The sequence below is a fragment of the Oenanthe melanoleuca genome, chromosome 1, assembly GCF_029582105.1.
Source record: "Oenanthe melanoleuca isolate GR-GAL-2019-014 chromosome 1, OMel1.0, whole genome shotgun sequence".
In the NCBI taxonomy this organism is placed as follows: Eukaryota; Metazoa; Chordata; class Aves; order Passeriformes; family Muscicapidae; genus Oenanthe; species Oenanthe melanoleuca.
In genome coordinates, this window is record NC_079333.1 from 27,435,006 (window position 1) to 27,454,016 (window position 19,011).

Sequence of the window (19,011 nt, forward strand, 5' to 3'; positions counted from 1 at the left end):
CAGAAAGTTCTATGTTGTACAGCTGCTCCCAGTTACAAGTCTTGGGCTTTATGCATCAAGCCTCTAAGCATTCCTTCCCATGCAGCTCTCTGATCCCTGGACCTTCCTCTGCTTCCAGAATCTCTCAGATAGAATTGTCACTTTTTTTTCAGCCTCTTCCTCCTTCCACGACTCCTTTTTTCCAGGAACCCTTCATTTTGACACCAACTTTTCCTTCAAAGACACCAAGCCCCAAATTTTCCCAACATTAGTAATTTATGTGCTGAAGCACAACATAAGCCTCCTACTTGGTCCTTATGCCTCATATCTCTTTATTAATGTATCAGTCTTTGTTTGGCCCAGCTGTTACCAAAATTTACAAGCAGCTCATAGTTTTGCAGCTGTAAGTAGCAGGCTTCTGCCCAAGAGTCCAAAATACCCTCTGGGATGTGCTATCTCAAGAAATTACACAAAATTCTCTTTATGTAGAACCTCCATTTCTGCAGAGGTCTAACTCTCTAAATGGAAGACACTTCAGAGATTAATCAAACAAAAATTCTTTATTTTGACACCTCAAGGCAGTAAAATACAAGTATACAAAAGATATACAAATGTGGCAGTGATAATGCAACTTGATGCAATTCTACAGAAACTTAATCCATCAGAATGGACTGCTTAATCAGTAAAACTATCTGTAAAATATTGCACCATTTCATAGAGGGAGCACTCAGGAAGACAGTGTTTATACTCCAGGGAGGTACAGGAGTCCCTAAAGTGGTATATTAGACTTCAGAGTAAGGCACCAATTGGCAAATATGATTCTTGTTCTGTTCATCACATTGTGTGTAGGATAAATGCAAGATAATGCTGCACCTTTGTCAGCTGGAGGAAACACAGCCTTCATTTTCTAGGCAGAATAATAAAAAAAGAGCACATGCCCAGTTTTCCAGCCTCCCTCCATATACCTTTGTGCTTCCCATTCATAATTCTATCCTGAAAAATATATTTTAAAAGCCATACTTACACTTAAAAAAGCCAGGAATAATGCCAACTTAGTGCTACAAAATGGAGAGACTGAGAGTGAAGTGAGCCACCTGTAGTCCATATGTAATCCAGTATCTCAGGATTTAGGCTCTACTACAAAAAGAGAACAATGCCCATTTCCCACGTCACATGAACTGGGAGTAACTGCAGTTGGACACAGCAAGACATGAATTACAGCATGAAGAGACTGTGGAAGGAATTTCCAAAAGAAGTGATAGATTATGCTTTTAAATGATCATGGATTAAGAAAAAACTCACAGAACAGGATAATGATGTAACACTCTTCCCTCTCATTTACAAGAGAAAAAAAACTGCAGTGAAAAATAATCCAAGCAACATGCTTAGCCTGTAAAAAAGCTGCCTTGAATATTTTTGTAAATTAAAAAGACTAAAGATCCTCTTGTACAAGGGTGTAGAGTTTCAGGGCTTCAGTTGTACAGTGCAATTTATAGACTCCTGAGAAGCTGGTGGACTGAATGTCTGTTGTGACACAAGTACTATGCAAACAAATTCCTCAAAAGGAATATTCCATGCAGTTGCTGACTCTTGGGACTAAGGGGAGTTAATCTAGAATTTCTAGATTCAAAACTATTTCTGGGGCATTTTAAGCAGGCATATTTGTCTGGGTCTCTATGTTTTGCTGAAAATCTGGGATATCTTGTTCTCTTGGCTATAGAAGGAATGTAGAAAAATAGACTTTTAAGTGATCAAAATGGAAAGTGTTGAGTACTGAGAACAATAACCTTCGATTTTAGAGAGGGGGAGGATTCTCCTTTATAAGGAGCTCTTTTCTAATGTGCACAGGAGTCGACTGTCCTGTATGAAGAACCACACAGAAAGTATTTAGAATTGTTAAAGTACAAGCATAAGACAAGTAGCATCTTTTGACTGTTTTTCCTTTCAGAAAGCCTTAAGTTAAAAACTGTACTAGTAGTCCATTTCCATTTTCACATTTACTTTGTTTACAAATGTCCTTACATCTCCTTCCAAAGGACGTTCCCACTTCTTTCCAGTTCCAGTGCTGATCCTGTTTCCATCACTTTCAATACATACAGAGCCAATTGGGATATCAGAATTTTAAACCCTGAATGGAGTCAGGTTACCAGGAGAGTTGCCAGTTTATTTTAGAAAAAGACAAAGAATTTGACTGGCATTCCTTGCCTCCCATCTGATGTCACAGTTCCTAAGAGTGAAAACATATCCACATTCGAAGTCCAGCTTTGGCAGTATCTCTCTTCAAACAGAGCTGGCAAGGTTATTTTCCTGGTAGATAGCCAGGAAACAGGTAAAGGTCCTGACAGAGTGTGCTACAATATTCTGACATTTCCTTGCAGCGGTGGAATTCAGTGCCTGGGGCATAACCTTCTCGTTGCTTGATTTGCCTATTCACCTAGATGTGAGATTAAAAAAAAAAATTAAGTAACTGGAAGGTTTCAAAAGAAGAAAGAAAAATGCCATTTCTTTCTGCACTCACAGGTTATTCTGTTTAATGCATTAATTAGTCCCCTGGTTATAAGAAGGATAAAGAACTAGGGTGCAGTTCCACAGCAGCTCAAGTTGCTGTGGTCACTGCTTTTTTCACTCCTTCCTCCACTTTCTCAGTTTTTACCTTATATGAGTACTGGTGCTTTTGCACCTGTGTTGTGCATGTTCAGGGAATGAATTCACCTAAAAAAAAGCTATTTCTATAGAAGAAAAGTAACTCTTGGCAGGCAGCATTAACTCTACTCCCACACAAATGGAACAGAAGGAGTCAAAGAAACAGCATCTTTACTTGGGTTAAACTGCTATGGAACTGTATATAAATAAGTAAATAAGAACGAGGAAAGAACGAGGAAACAAGGCAAGAATAAGTGCTTTGATAGCACTAGATTAATCCCAGCATTTTGAAGCAATGGAAGGCCCTTCAGAACCCAGGCAGGAGTGGGAGAGCAAATGCCCCTGTGCTTTACCTTCACCAGCATGTCAGCCACGTGCGTGTGCCGCGAGTCCTCTGCGAACACCGAGGTGAGAGCCTCGACGTACCAGGAGCCACGCCTGGTGTTCCGCATGGCCGCAGTGCCTGGGGAGAGCGCCCACATGAAGGATTTGGGGAACAGACACACAGCACCTCCTCATGGCCAAACAGCCAGGGGCCATACCTCTCAGACAGGCGTACCCACAGATCATATCCGAGCGCGTCGGCAGCCGCAGCCTCAGGCTCTCCTCCCTGTTCGCGTCGCTCTCCTCGCAGCCTGGAGAGTCCGACCGCTCTTTGCCGTCTCTCTGATCCACGCCCCGGTCCAACTCATCTGCAGTGGCAATAAACAAGGAGAGGGAGAAGGGGAGAAGAAATTATCCTGAATTGCTGGATGGAGCTTTCCTGTACTTGCTTAGTTTTGTGGTCAGCAATGCCACAGCTACTGTCAAGCAGAAAGTTTTTGCATTAACTTTAGGCTTTCTCAGCTGTTTTAAACTCATCTGAAAGTTCTTCTGCACCAACTGCTGCACCTGCTTAACCTAACCTGACTTGATCTGTGTGCTGACTTCTGCTCCCACCTCTTCCTGCGCAGAACATGGGATAACCACAATAGCAGGGAAGTTTTTGGTAGTTTTCCACCATTAATGGAAGGGTTCGATGCCTAGCCTTGAAGTTTTTATGTTCCACTCATAGCTACCTCAAAAATATCCAAAAATGTCTAGTGCACTTTGCAATGTTAACTATCTATTTACTGCAGTACTCAAACAAGATCTGTAATTTTGGATGCTAAGATTTACACCCAGGACATGTATGTAGAAAACCAAGTATTTCACCTAGTTTTGATTACAATACTGCTTGTTTCAATTAAAAGCATTAATTGTGCAGCAGAAAAATGCAAAATAATCTGACCTCAACATAAGAGAGAACTCCAGTCCATGGAGAATAGTTTAAAACCTGGAGTGCATTTAATGCCCTTTCCAGGATTCATTAGTATGTATTATGCAAGTGTAGATATTCTCAACTGGTTTTCTACGTGATCCAGAATTTCCATTATAATCTCAAGTAATTGCTTAGTGGTGGTAACTTTGATAGTCCAGCTGTGTTGCAAGAAAATTAAAATTACATTTTACAGATTTTCCATATAATTTTGCCTTTTTGTTTTCTTTTGTTCTAAGATGAGAATCTACTATTCTTACTTCCTACCAGCAGAATCTGAGTCTAGTGTTATGAGGCTTAAGTGTCCACTTTAGAGGCCTTCCTCCTAAGATGTTTCTCAATTTTTATTGCTAGCTCATACCTAAATAATACATTTGGATTTCTAACCCTTTAACAAGCAGTGGCACAGGTGGCATCTCATAATTATGCTCAGAAAGTGGCCAGTTCATAAGTCAGCAATATTGTTCTTTTCCTCTAAAAAGCATGCAGCAGTGGGAGGGGTGTGATTGTCTGAATTATCTCCATAGCTCAAAATTTCATAATGGCTTCAATTAAGTTCCTTTCTCATCTCTTTAGGGTAGAAACACAATTTCTTTTCATTTTTAAACACATTTTTTTCTTGTCTTTTATCACACTTCTCAAAATCCTTCCAGTTCTCTATCTTTTAAAAAAATTAGTGTACTGTTCACTGTAAATTTTATTTCAGAAGACTCAGGCAATTTTACTGTCAAACTCTGTCATCACCTCATCATGTATAAAATCAAAACTTTTTTTGATAAAAGCTTCAGAATTACACATCTTCCTCATGCATGTCTTCAAACACCACTTCAATCAATTTAACTAAAACGTGTAAAGCACTAATCCTTTGCATACTTAACCTCTAATTCATGGAGCCACTGTCAAAGATTCATCTAGTGTGTTTAAATTGTATTGAAGCTCCCAGATAGCTGTCCTGCCAATTAATTTAAATAACTGATAACTACCCAGTTATTAGCATAATTTTTCACTCCTTTGAATCTACTGCATTAAACACAAATACTACACAATTTCATAGATTCATTTTATGCCACATTGAAACTCTTCCTACTGTTTTCTGTTGCCACTGCTTTGATCCATGACTGTAGGTGGATTACTTAACTTCTTTAGTAGACTCCTGCCAAAAGCTCTTTGGGAATTAAGACTGTACCAATATTTCTTTATCTACATTTTAAAAAAGTGTCATTAATAGAAGATAGAGCAGGCCTACAATGTAAGGTTAAACAAGAAGAATAACTTATGCACTTCTCATCTTGTTTCAACTAGTTTCAGCTAACTTGCATGGCACAGATAGACTGACTACTATTTCAAAGTTGACAGTACTATTTATACAGTCCTTTGAATGCTGTTTAAAGGATACACATTTTTGTTGACAGTTCAATTACTTTGTAACTGGCTTTTCCCTACAATTATTAATCAAGGTTCAAAAGAGGTTAGACAAGGGATGTTTTTGCTTTCTTGTTGTTTTTTTATTAAATTGACTTTTTCCTTCCAGTTTTTCAAGTATCTTAATCATTTGTCTATTGCAATATCCTAGTTCTAAACATTGTGTGTACTAAGCTCTACCACTCTTCCTTAACTGCAACTTTTTTGGGAATATGAAGGCCAAGCTTGATTTCCTAGCCTTAACAGACCCATTATTGTAGCATTACAGTCAAATAAACATAATTACCTAATGAGGTCAGCTGAAAACTCTGGCTTATTACACTTATTTCCACCCTGAGTCTGCAGATTCACATTGTTCAAAAGTATCTAAATCTTCATTCACATAAGGAAAGCAATCAGATTCAATTCATAATCTAAACATGCAAGTTACAATATTCCCAAACATTTAAAAGGACCAAATATTTCTGATCACCTAAATACTTCATGCAGACTTTGGGCTTTTCCATGTGTTGGGATTAAACAAGAGTAGAGACTAGAGGATAAACTGTAAAGCTTGCTAAAAATGAGAAAGAAGGGAGACAACTGCAATAAACAAGGGAAAAGCAGGGGGAAAAGCATACACGCTAGGAAAACTCCTCTATCACAATGGCAAAAAAGAAACTGTAAGACAGAGGTTCACTTTGGAATATCTGCAATTTCACAGAGTCCAAATACTTGAGGGAAAAATTTGGTCATCAGAGGATCTGAAAGGCAGTTAGTTACAGATGTGTTTGTTTAGTTATAAAAGGAAGGAAAAGGAACAGCAGAATTTAAAAAAAAGGTACAGAAAGCACAGAAGAAAAACAAGTCTATAAGAATCATGAAAAGAGTTCTGTATAACAGCATTATGTGGAAAAGGGTGGAAGGAAAGTTTATTTGAGGCTGAAAACAAGCTAAAGTAAAGGAAAGAGACAAAACCCCAAAAATAAGTGGAACCAACTCCAAGAGACAACCACAAGAGACACAGCACATGGAGGATCAAGAGAAAGACAGGACCTCAGCAAGACTCTGGTGCTAGTGTACTGCTCCATGCTGTGCTGCTATTTGTGCATCATGTGCCCCACTCCCCCTACTGCAAAGCACAGCACGAGGAAGCCTCCAGGAATGAGTGGGATACAGCAGAGCTTTATGTCACTGAGGTGCTCTGGGGTCTGCAAGGCAATGCACACACCTCATGCAGAGCTAAAGACACTTACAGAGCAACAGATGCAGTGGCAGCAGCAGGGCAGAGGGAGGTGAATATGGGTCCCACTTACACCTGAGAGAAGCAAAGAGGAAAGTTGACAGCAAGTTGAATGTGAGGGTGTGCATGTGTGCAAAATGAGCCTTAATGGCATGCCAAGTGCATGGCTTATAGTGCTTGGGCACTCACCTCCCCTGCAGGCCTGAATAAAGAACATTTTGGGCTTATTCTGGAGATTTGGGCAGTTTGCATTGTCAAAGAGCCGGAAAGCCTCCTGCAACTGAGAGAAGAGGAAATTTCTTCACTGTAGCCTTCTGTTAGCCAAACCCAGTCTCACCTTGCTTCCCTGTATTTTGCTTATTATCTCACCAGCCTTGGTATCCTCCCCTTTATATGTGACAAACATATCCCTTTTCCACCCTCTCCCAGGTTCATGCACTCTACCTAGTATTTATACAGAGAGATGATTTCTCCTACTTGCCATTTTTAACTTCCAGAGTTCTCACAGTCCCATGCCCTTCTCTTCCCTCCAGCCCTTGTTTTTTTCTATTTAAAAAAAGTGAATCCAGTCCTGCATAATTCCTTTCCTTTTTTTTTTTTTTTTAAACATTGTTACTTTCCTAGAGATAACCTACAACAAGAGATGAGGACTCAGCAACATACCTCTAGGAGTTTGCCATCACTGCCATAAACCCCACCTTCCACACCATGGGAAAGCAGAGCTATAATGCAGGAATCCACATCTCGATGATCCCGCAGCTTGGAGAATCTCTCCAAAGCATTCTGCATCTCCTAGAACAGGGAAAAAATAAAATAGTTCAATGCTTTCTAGACTTACACAGGGAAAGTGAATCAATTTTCTGGGAAGAACACAAATGGCCCTCCTGTTACAAAGAAAACCCCTACAGACATCAAATTTACATAAAAAAGATGTGTTCTATTAGAAAAGAAAAAAGGCAAAATAGTCTTGTTCCTTTATACAATATTCAGTCCTAAGTATAACACTGTGAAGCAGGAATCACTTAGGCCAACAGAGGAAAACAAGTGATATTTTGCAGAAGTTTTACACTGACACTGGAATCTGGCTGGGAGCAACTTAACAGATACATGTGACTGTGACTTCAGGCATTCAGACACTAGTGGTCAATTCAAAATTTAAACTGGAAAACTTCAGGAGCTCTAACAACATGGCAGGTGCAAATATCTTGTTTCAATATTGCAAAAGTTCTGTTCTTGAATAAAATACTCTTTAACAAGTCCTGTATCACTTGAATTCATAGGGATTTAAAAGGACTAAGATCAAATGATGCTGGAGAAGACAGCCACTGCCCTAGGGGGAGTAGCTTGATTAAGTTAGTCATGGAACACAACCAATTTTCCTAAGTGAAGCACATACACGGTTTTAGTGAACACTGAAAGAGTGGAACTGAACTGCATGGGTATTGGAAGACTGATAAATAGGATGCTAATTTACTTCATCAGTGAAAGGACTTGAAAACATCACAATAGCAAAGGCTACATCAAATATTTGCAAAGTTTAACTTCTAGGAGAGCAGGACACTGGAAAAGTCTATCTAGAGTAAACTAGAGACTTTATTCATTTGTGCTTTTAACACACATGCCAGGTGTGGTCTCAAAATTCTTGCCCCTTGCACTAGGGTCAGATTGGAGTAGTACCTCTTGTAGTCCTTCGTGACACTACTATCCATAGAAGAACTCAGCCTTCCAAGCTTTCTCATGTTGATCAGTATGAGAGCAGATATCATCACGTTTAGCCTTATTTCCTATTCTTAAGTGATAATTCACGCCTTCAAAGCTTAGCAAGTATCAAAAGGAACCTCTTGAGACAATAATGAGACACTCTCACCCACACCAGTGTGAAGAGTGGGGTCACCCCCGTACCTGTGCAGTTTGATCACACAGGACAGTGACCCGATAGCCGAGATGCCTGAACAGCACCTCCAGGGAAGCGCAGTCCACGGCTCCCCCCGCGCGATATTCCAGGTCGCTGCCGCTGCTGAATCGGACATTGCTGAGGATCAGCGCTAAGCCTCGGGGCTCTGATGTCAGCTTGTATGCCTGAAAGGAAGATTAAAAACAGGTAAATTTAGACTACACAAGGAAATAATGATGTGTTAGAATAGAACAGCAGTCATTCCACACCAACTTGATATGCCTGCGCCTGCCAGCCTCCACAACTGACAGTGCTACAATACTATCATTAATAAGTTAGACTGGCTTGCCCTATTCCTCATTTTAAAAGAAACACATCTTATCCATTTCAAGCAGTGAATTATATATTGCTAACATTTTCTCCTTTCCTCACCCCAGCAGGGCCCCACATATTTGTATCACCTCCATCAAAGGACAACACTATGTAAAATTTAGTTAATATTTCTTAATTGCTGTTGGGAGCAGACAGAGATGTAAAATAACAATGAGTGTAATTGTAATAGCAAGGAACTGTCAGTCATTGACTTTTAAAATTATGCAACTGGCAATAGAGGTTAACAAGATAAGAACTAATTTAAAAGGGGTGTCTTCAGATTAAGTTCCCTCTCTGTCCCTACCACTCTAACAACAACAAATCAATAGTAATTCACTTACTAACACTCCTGTAAATTGGAAGTAAAATTTAATACCAAAGGAGAATATCAAGTAAGGTGTATCCAGGCACAGATGTTAAACGGAGCCTAGTCAAGCTCACACTGGCACTGCTTATTAATCAAGTCACCCCCATAAACAGTTCCAAAAAACCCCACTAAAAACCCCCCAAAACCCAAACTCAACCCAAACAAAAATCAACACACTAACAACTGTTCTGTTACACACAGAGCTTCAGACATTGTATAAGCCTAATGAAGTGCTTATCCCACAACAGAAAGTAATTTTTCCTTATGCCCACCCCACCACAATCTGCTTGACAGACAGAATCAACAAAAAGTAGTTAGGTTACATATATAACTTCAAACACTGCAGCAGAAGATCAGAAATTCAGATTGCTCTACCCACAGGTAGAATTCTGGCACACAATCCTGATCTGGTTCTTAAGCCTAAGGACTCTATTGGGTACAGCCGGCAATTGAAACAGCCAACTTACTACTGAAAGCACAGTTCTATGACCTCACAGTCATTTACAGGGTTTGTTGTCTTCCAGAAGATGAGGACACAGACAAACTTGAGGCAATAATACTGACAGCTCACACAGAGCAATAGCAGAGAAGTCATTTCACAAAGCTCTTCATGACCAAAAAAACAGAGGCAGAGATTTGTTCAGAGTTACAGAACTTCTCAGGATTTCTTGACGCTTGCAAATGAGAACCACATCAAATGGAGCATGACTGGTGGTGACACCCTTCAGTTACACAAATTGCACAACCCTGATCTGCATCCCAGTGAAGCATTTCAACTCAAATTGAAGTGGTACATGTTCAGCTGAGAGATCCTAACATCTCACATCTCTCACATCTCAAGATTTTCTCTGCCAACAACTTACCAAGTGCTGATGACTGCGATAAAATTCAGGACTGCAAAACTTCACTGGAGGAACTGAGGGACCATCTCCATTATCCAAGGAGTGTTCTACTGGTTCTGTGCAAAACCAAATATATCAATAAAATAAAAATCAATTCAGACACAAAGCCTCTGCATTAAGGTAGAAACTTGCAAATTCTGAATGATATTCATTTATGCATATTTCACACCTCCAAGAATTCTGTTTGATCAAGGACTACTGACACAAAATGAAACACAGAAGAGAAAAAAACTACTGTAACAGTATACTTATTTGTTTTAACTGACAGCTTTTATTTTTGCTTGTATGTGGGTTAGCCTTATCTAAGGCCTAGAATACATAATATGAAAACAGAATTCTCATCTAATTTAAGATCCTTGTGCTTTCTGCTGTTTTGTACAGTATGTTCTTACTTTCAGAGTTTGGCTGACAAAATGTTGCTAGAAAATTTCAAACAGAATAGCTCCTTCCTTTCATAAAAGGCCTCCCATGCTGAACACATGCATAAGTGATCAAATGAGACAATTTTAACTTTCATATAGTGCAAAGCCTTTTTCTTTTTTTATCTGCCTCTGAACACTTTCCTCTGGATAACACAGATGAGGGGAATGATGATCACTATTTGCCATTTACAGACAAACACTCACTCCTCTGTACTGAAGAAACTGAGCTAATGACATTCACGATCTCTTCTGAAATCCTCTTTCAGCCTTTTGAGGCATGGCTCTCCTGGTTGGAGGAACATATGCTCTAAAAAAATCAAAACAACCCAACCTAAAACCCTTGCAACATAAATAAAAAAAGTTTCCAAAAAATTAGACACTTGTTCTTTAACACCAGAGAGAGCTCTTAGTAACCAGCATAAAGATAAACCTGTGGTTTGGGAAAAAGTACTCCAGGCATTACCAGAGGCAACATGAAAACTAGCAAAGAGATTCATCCCAACGATTGTTTATTAGACCAGTCCCCTGGTCTAAGTTGTAAATGCATGTTAATGAAAAGCTGATTTTCTGCACTTGACAGAAGCTACAGAAAACTGTTGGACCCACATATAAGGCCTTAAACCAATTTTTTAAGAAGGAAGTCTTGGTTAAGGAATACTGCCTGAAGTCAGTATCTTATCAGAGTGCTAGCTCAATGAAATTCTATTACAAATCTTAGAGAAAATCTTAGCAAAATCTAGAATTTTACTGACACATACTGTTTTAAGCAACAAAGTGTCCTGTAAGAACAAATGAAGCTAACATGAAACAAGTGTTGGTTGTCTCTTCCCATATGCTATAGACTACCCTCTTCAATCATAATATAGTCAGTTTACAGTCAAGTTTATATTCCTGGGATGAGCAAAGTAGTGGCAAGCTTATTTCTACACCTGAAGAAATTGGCAGGAGCCAACCAGGTAGCAAATCATGAGCAACTCACCAAGCCAACGGGGTCTCTTTGAATTACAGGACTCACTGACAGGGTATGGAAGATCTGACTCATGACAGTGTTCAAGCTACAAGACATTAATAAATCCATGAAAAAGAGTAGCATAAAATAGCTATTTTTTTTTTCTCTATAGTACAAAGCTGAAGGTATCATGGAAGAAAAGATACACGCATTTATATACACATAAAAATGACTGAAATATACTATTATGGTCCACTTCCAAAGGAAACATGACAAGACAGCAGCAGCACTTTCATTCAATGCAAGACTTCTCCCCTTCTATGATTATCTCTACTTCTACCTAAATCCTCAGTTTAGAATCTTCACACTGGGGTCATCTTAGCTTCCTAGGTTTCAACAATAACTTGGTTTGTCTGGTGATTCCTATATTTTTGTTTGCTGACAAGATTTCATTGTTTGTAGAGTAAAGCAAACTTGAAAATAAAAAATTAGAAGGGTAGTCTGATAAGTTTTACATTTTAATAAGGTAACATTTGTTCAGAAGTATTAGCTCTCCCTTCCTTTATATAAAATATGTTTACTGAGAGTTTCCATCCTTGCCAGTGCACTAAGAACATGGAATCGTTGCAAGATTCTTCCTTTAGTACAGCACTAACTACACATAGTGAAAAGGTGAAAAAAATAGCAAAAGAAAGAAAAAAAAAATACTTGCTTCCTTAAGAGTCTATTCAGACAATCACTGAATATTAAACCAAAAAAGTTCAGAGGAATAAAATACTTCCCTTTCAATTTTTGGATTATTGATACACATCAATTAAGAACTCGTTGCATGCAAGAAAACTGCAAGAACCTTGTACAGGTGAATAAGAAGTGCAAAGTCCTGTGCCTGGGGTGGGTCACTCCCAGGCACCAATATATCCTGGGGGACACCCAGCTAGGAAGCAGTTGGGCAGAAAAGGACTTGGTGCTGCCAAGCCAAGCAGGAGCCAGCAGTGCACCCTTGGCACAAAGGCAAGTGGCACCCTGGGCTGCATAGGAGGAGTGATGCCAGAATTCACCCCTGTGTATGAATACCTGAAAGGGCACAAAGAGCACAGAGCCAGGCTCCTCTCAGTGGTGCCCACTGACAGACCCAGAGGCCACGGGCACAAACTGAAACACAGGAGACTCCCTCTCAAACACCAGGAAACTCTTTTTTGTTGTGAGGTGCCAGAGCAGTGGAGGAGGTTGCCCAGAGAGGCTGCAGTCTCCATCCCTGCAGATATTCAGAAACTGCCTGGATGTGACCCTGGAAGCCTGCTGAAGGTAATACTTGAGCAGGGAAGTTGGAAGAGATATCTTTCTGGAGGCCCTTTCAACCTCTACCACCTTGTCACTCTTCATGAAAATTCTCTTCTACCCAAGTTTCCTCCTCTGCTTTTACTAAGGCTGCTACAAGTTTCAACCATTCTATCCTTTGTAAGCAATTGAATTTTTCCCCCATTTGATGAAGTTCCTTTTGTGCCCAAACCCAATCTGAAATGCAAGCCAAGCATCTTATTTTTTTAAGAACTGCTGTACCCTTGCAATCTCCTGGCTCAGGCTGGACATTGTCCTCAGGATCACTGCCTCCAGGTGCTGCTGCTGGGTCTCTCGCAGAGCTTCGCAGAAGGCTGAGAAGGCGTTGGGGCCTCGCTTGGGCAGCAAGTTCAGGAACTCCACATTTCGGTCAAAGCTCCCAGACTTGGCCTGAACCCAGGGGGAAAAACCAAAATCCATACTCAAGTAACATCCAACATAATTAACTTTCGATGAATCATCATAACAATTTTTTTTTTAATTATTTCAGACAAACATTCCACCACTATGCTCAGCTGTGCTAGAACCATTATCATACTCTTCCTAGTTGATTTCCCTCACACTCCCCTGTTCCCTGTTTGCTCAAGAGTGGGAGTACATGACAACACAAGCCAACAATTCATACATAACCACACACAGTAATACACTGTATTCTCTCTAAAATTTTACTTCCAGTTACTGTTGGAATAGTATCTACTTCTCCTCACTGAATACACAAAGTTGAAAACATGCTTCTACTACTTTCTAATAGTTTATGGTCTCATGCAGATAGTCCATTAAGTAGAATAATTATTATATGCAGTCAATTCTAGAATGGTATTTCCTATGTACAGACAAATATTTAAACCAATGAAGCAATACATATTAGTATATGTGGAAAAATAACCAACAAAAAATGATACAGTGTCAAGAAGTTCTAATTTTTTTAAGATTAACAAGTATCTGCCAACAAAATGTACAATTTACACAATTATACCCTGCCCTGTGAAATCTAAACCACACAAAAAAAAAAAAAAATCACATACCAAAATACTGGGTAACAGAAATAAATTTTGTTTATTTAGAATTAATCCTGTTTTTTTTAATTATCACTTAGATCCAAGATTTCTCCTTTCGGTGGACAATTGGGAATAGCTGATGAGTTGCACAGAATTAAGGCCTAACAATACAGCAATCACATGAAAATCAGAAAAAAAAATAGATGCCTTGAGGAACATGTGTAAATCTTCTGCTACAGAAGATATCACACCATCTGGTTTCATTCATAATTATCAACCTGGGTGTCAAAAATAATTTGGTTTTTGCCCCAACACACTGAGAGGATATTGCAAAATCTTGTTGATCCAATATTTATGAACCTATTTAGAATTTTAGACCTATTCATTCATGACTAAGAGCATTTATCTTTATCAACCTCAGACCTCAGTGGTCTGTCCTTTCCCTTATTTATCAAACTTTTTTCTATAAATTGGTCTTGATTTGCTACAGGAAACAATTTTCTTTCATAAATGGCCTCTTTCCCTTAACAGTGTAACATTTCCTGTTCCCACAGGACCCTGAATTTTCAGAGTGCTATTGACTAGAAGTACCAATAATAATGTCTTACTTGTGTCTTCCCAGAAGTATGAAGGTACCTTTCTCCTGGTAACACTGCTCCATTAGTCCATCAAAAATTACCAGCTCCATGTATTTGTATCTTGCTATAAGCTCACTAAATTTCATTGTAACTAATAAAGTAAATTGAGACTTGATTTCTAAAGTAACTAATGAATTTTTCTTCCTTTCTAGTACACCTGCAGCTGTTTTGAGACAAGCTGAAGGTCATTCATCTTTTTTACAGTCTGTGACTCTAAGGCATAAATGACAGTTAAGAACACAAGCTGGCCTCAAGAACCAGAACGTTAGTTTTACTGAAAAGTTAAGAAATTTCCATAATGTTCATGCTCTGCCCTTTGCATGCACAGAAGTCAGCTTTTGGCAGACTTCTTCCTTAATGCTTCCTTAAACACTCTAAGGGCTGTGCCTCCTGATATGACTTCATCTTCAACATCACATTTAGGTTATGATAAATAATGTTCAGCAAACATTCAGAAGTTAATAAGACATTTCTTTCATTTTACTTCCCAATACATCCTTAATTTATTTCTTTCCCCTCACAGATGAGTTTGATCATCTGCACAGCAGAAACTAGCTGTAAATGAATTCTGAATTCCTGTCAAAATTTCATATTAGTTGTATTATACACCTGCAGAATTTGTAGAAAAATGATGTATAATCAAAACATAATCAAACTTATGTCATTTGTCAAACCCAGTGATCCCTTCATTATTGTCTAGTGATCAACAATTTAAATCTCTGTATCTATACAATCTCAGCCTCTAATTACAGCACAGAGTACTCAACTTGTTTAAAAAGCAAGAAAGCTCTTGCTACCATATCTGCAATTTTAAAAGTCATCCCAGAGGTCTGGAAGAACATGTGATGCTCCAGCAAGGAGGCATTTATGCAAGCAGATGTTGGAGCTTGCCTTAAAAACAGCCATTTCCACTGTCCCACTTTATTTCCACCATAATTTTTTCTCCTGTGTTTGAAACCTTCCTCTGCTGGGTTTTCACCTAAATAATTAAACATCATTTTCACTACAAAGTAAACACAGTGTTTTTCTTTACTCTTTATTGAAAGTGTGTACAGTGGAAAAAAACGCACATGGCTCAGTATCTTTCTGAATGACCCAATTTAAATTCAATACTGTCAGATCCTACTATCTCCCCACATTTCAGACATCAGAGGAAGCAGCTTCTATTTACTGTTTCTTCTCCAATGTTGTACACCTATAAACTCTTTACTTACTCTTCACAGTCCTTGTGAGCTCCTCAAACAGTTCAACCACCTTTGTTTTCAGTGCTCTTCCTGCAACACACTCCCCTCTCCCATCTTTTTCTTACTTGTGCTGCTAAAGTTTCAGTACTGGTTTGACACCTTACATGTGGAAAAAATGTCATGCTTCACCTCCTTGAGCTCCTTGATTTATCTCACTTTCTTTGCAGAAATTTCTTTAAGTGCTTTATTTCCAAAACCATTTTCTTCTTTTGTTTAGCTTAAATCAAGCCAACAGGACCAGTGTAGCTGTTGTGTTTTCAAAAAAAGATTATTTAGAATGTAACCATTTATCAAGATCTTGATTTCCTGAATACTGAGGGAGCAGGAGGTTATATATAGAAGCAGTCAGTTATAATATCCAGGAGAATCCATTCTCTTTCATCAGACAATGGCATTTGGCTCCTCCTGTTTCCATTAAGGTACCTGACAATCAGCATCACAATGCATTTTCAATAACAGGCTACTTAACAGCACTTCCAAGACTGTGCTCACATTTGACAGAGACAGGAAGAATATTAAAAATTCACAGACCTGCTACAGGAAACTGAAAGGTAAGACAAAGTGTTTTCCACTTGATTTTTTTTTATAAATGCACTTTACTTTTTCTCCATAGCACTGTTATTATGCCTAGGACTATTCAGTAAACATTCCCTTAATTTCTATCCTTCTAGTACAATGCGTATTTTGCAGTTCCAGCTTTCCTTCTACCTCTGCCATATTTCTATTTTTGTTGCAATTTCCAGATCAATAGCCTGCAACAGCAGTTCAAGTCACTGTGTTCTCTTGCTTAGGCTGCTGCTGCTATTTATATACATTTAAGCTCTTAGTTAGGTGTGTGGAGTGTATTAGGCTTATTTTTTCCACTAAGCTATGATTCTTTACCTGACTTACCTATTATAACACCTTTCTCCTTACTGATAAATCATTACTAAGTATTGCTGCATTCCCCTTTACTCAATTACATCTGGAGGGGAAGACTCCTTTAGGCTTCTACCCTTCAGTCTCAGTTTAATACTTTTTAACTATAACAGTACCTTGCCAAGAAGGGTACTTTCTCTGGCATTACCTTGAGAGGATTTTTTCCTCCTCTTTTTTTTCCATTTTCCCTGCTCCTCCTTAGGTGACAAACTGCAGGCCACCAAAAGCCCACCCCTACTCACCATCCACACTTCAGCAATGCTGTTGCTTAACCCCTGTGGGCTGCTAAGCATCAGAGACTCAGCCACTTCCTCCCCAGGTGGAATGGTGGGGAGAATCCAAAGAATGAAAGTGAGAAAAGTTGAGATAAAGATGGTTTAATAAAAGGTAAAGCAAAAGGCACACACACAAAGCAAAACAAAGAATTCATCCACTGCTTCCTGTTGGCAGGCAGGTATCCGGCCATTCCAAGGACAGCAGGGCTCCATCACTCACAATGGTGACTTAGAATCACAGAATGTCCTGAGTGGGAAGGATCCACAAGGATCATTCAGTCCAACTCTTAAGTGAATGGCCCATACAGACCTTGGCATCATTAACACCATGCTCTGTCACTCCATTTCCCCTTCCTCCTTCTTCCCTGACCTTTACATGCTGACCATGACACCAAACTGAGTGGGAAAGCCCTGGGGTCAGCTCTCTTGGATGTGCCCGCTCCCAATTTCTCGTGCACCTCCAGCATTGCTGGTGGGATGAGAAGACAAGGCCTTGGCTCTGGGTCAGCACTGCTCAGCAATAATTAAAACACCTCTACAATAACAACACTGCTTCCAGCACAAATCCAAAACACACTCCCATACCAGCTACTATGAAGAAATTAACTTCTCCAGCCCAAACTCAGGGAAGTCCTTGATTCATTCTCTGGCTTTCACTGTTTCAAGGTATCTTTGTTCTCTTCCATAGGGAATTGGAACTATTTCAGACTGCCTGCAGCTCCCACAATTCAGCACTGATATCCTTGACAGGCCCCAAGAGGCATCTAATAGTATCTTTGACACTGCATCAAAGTATGCAAAGTGATTCACGTTATCTTTGACAATGACTCAAAATTCATCAGGAAGTTATTTCTCCACTGCTATCAAAACCTTATCAGTCTCAGGTTTACACTTTCTACACTCATGCCCAAAAATAGTTCATAATCCTATTTGTCAACATCCGGTCTTTATTATAAGGCCCTGAACTTTGCTGAGGTACTAAAAACTCTCTCAGTTCCTTACTTGAGCCCTGACTTCACTTGACGTGCAGCTTCAACACCTCCTTCCCACTCTGCTTTCTCTGAAGACCTGTGTGTCCATCCTGCACAGTGTCCTGTCCATTACCATCCCTCTGGGAGAAATCCCAAGCTATTCCCAATGACTTCTCTCCACAGTATGCACTGCACAGGGGAAGAAACACAAGCCTAAAAACAAACAGCATTTGTTATTTCACAGCGAGCCTTGAACCTTGCAAAGTGCTTCACGCAATTTACAAAAACAGACACAAAACACAAATTCTTCCTATGGAGGGTGTTTCACAAAATGGTATACAGCATATTCACTGTTTTGGAAATACGTGTTATTCCTGCTTCTACAAGCGGAAGAAAGAAAGATAAGCACAAAATCACAGTAAAGGACTGGAAGCTGCGACCCGATCCACTAAGCGCAGCCTGCTGCACCTGCACACCAGAACAGAGGCAATCCTAGAGGAAATGCGCTTTTTCTTGCTACAAAAGCACCTTTCCGTTCTCCTGCGCGCTGCAGCCGAACCCCTGCAGGCCCTCTGAGCGCAATCCCACCGAAACGTGCAGGTAACAGGAGTTTTTCCACGCTGCCACTGCCAGGAACGACGCCGAGCTCAGCCGGAGACAAAGCTCTCGGCGCAGGCGACAACCCGCGTACCTGTATCATTTCCACCATCTCGGCGGTGATGATGTCCTTCTCCACCATGTGCTCCACCAGAACATTCAACACCAGCTGCTTGGCCAGCATCACCCGGTTCTTCCTCAGCGCTTCCTGGTGGCACCGCTGCATGCCGCACGCCGCCAGCATCCCGGCGGGAGCGGGCACGGCAGGGCCGAGCGCCGCCCAAGGAGCCTCCCGTGTCCCCGCCCGACTCCGGGCCCGGGGGAAAGCGGCGGGACCCCGCGGGCCGCAGCCGCCGCCTGAGGACGGGCGGGCGGAAAGGAGCCCGTCCCGCCTTTTCCCGGCGGGCGGAAGGGAGCCCGTCCCGCCTTTTCCCGGCGGCCCCCGCGATTCAAACGGCGGGACGCGCTTCCCGCCTCTTCCTGCCCGGGCTGGGGCGCGGCCCCTCAGGGTGCGGCGGGGCCGGGCCGGGGCTCGGGGAGGAGCGGCCGCGCTGCCGCTTTCT

General features: G+C 40.5%; 1 protein-coding gene across 2 annotated transcripts; it reads right to left on the reverse strand.

The window, feature by feature from the left end:
- Positions 1 to 524: 524 nt before the first annotated feature.
- CASP2 (caspase 2) lies at positions 525 to 18,894 on the reverse strand. 2 transcript variants are annotated; one of them, XM_056504670.1, is made up of 10 exons: positions 18,543 to 18,894; positions 13,030 to 13,197; positions 11,500 to 11,575; positions 10,060 to 10,154; positions 8,466 to 8,642; positions 7,227 to 7,355; positions 6,753 to 6,843; positions 3,165 to 3,314; positions 2,976 to 3,085; positions 525 to 2,413 (listed from the first exon to the last, which is right to left on the reverse strand). In XM_056504670.1, exons 1-10 carry the CDS (start codon positions 18,690 to 18,692, stop codon positions 2,279 to 2,281), a joined length of 1,281 nt encoding a protein of 426 aa, XP_056360645.1. In that variant the 5' UTR covers positions 18,693 to 18,894; the 3' UTR covers positions 525 to 2,278. The 2 variants fall into 2 exon arrangements, with proteins under 2 accessions (XP_056360645.1, XP_056360652.1); XM_056504677.1 differs by having other exon boundaries at positions 2,326 to 2,413; positions 3,182 to 3,314; positions 18,543 to 18,885.
- Between the last annotated feature and the right edge of the window lie 117 nt (positions 18,895 to 19,011).

Coding starts and splice junctions, on each gene's coding strand:
- CASP2 (XM_056504670.1), bottom strand. CDS start 18,692: ATGCTGGCGGCGTGCGGCATGCAGCGGTGCCACCAGGAAGCGCTGAGG. Junction 11,576..13,029: donor TGAGCCAGGAGATTGCAAGG/GTACAGCAGTTC, acceptor AATGTCTTGTAG/CTTGAACACTGTCATGAGTC. Junction 6,844..7,226: donor GTGATGGCAAACTCCTAGAG/GTATGTTGCTGA, acceptor CTCTTCTCTCAG/TTGCAGGAGGCTTTCCGGCT.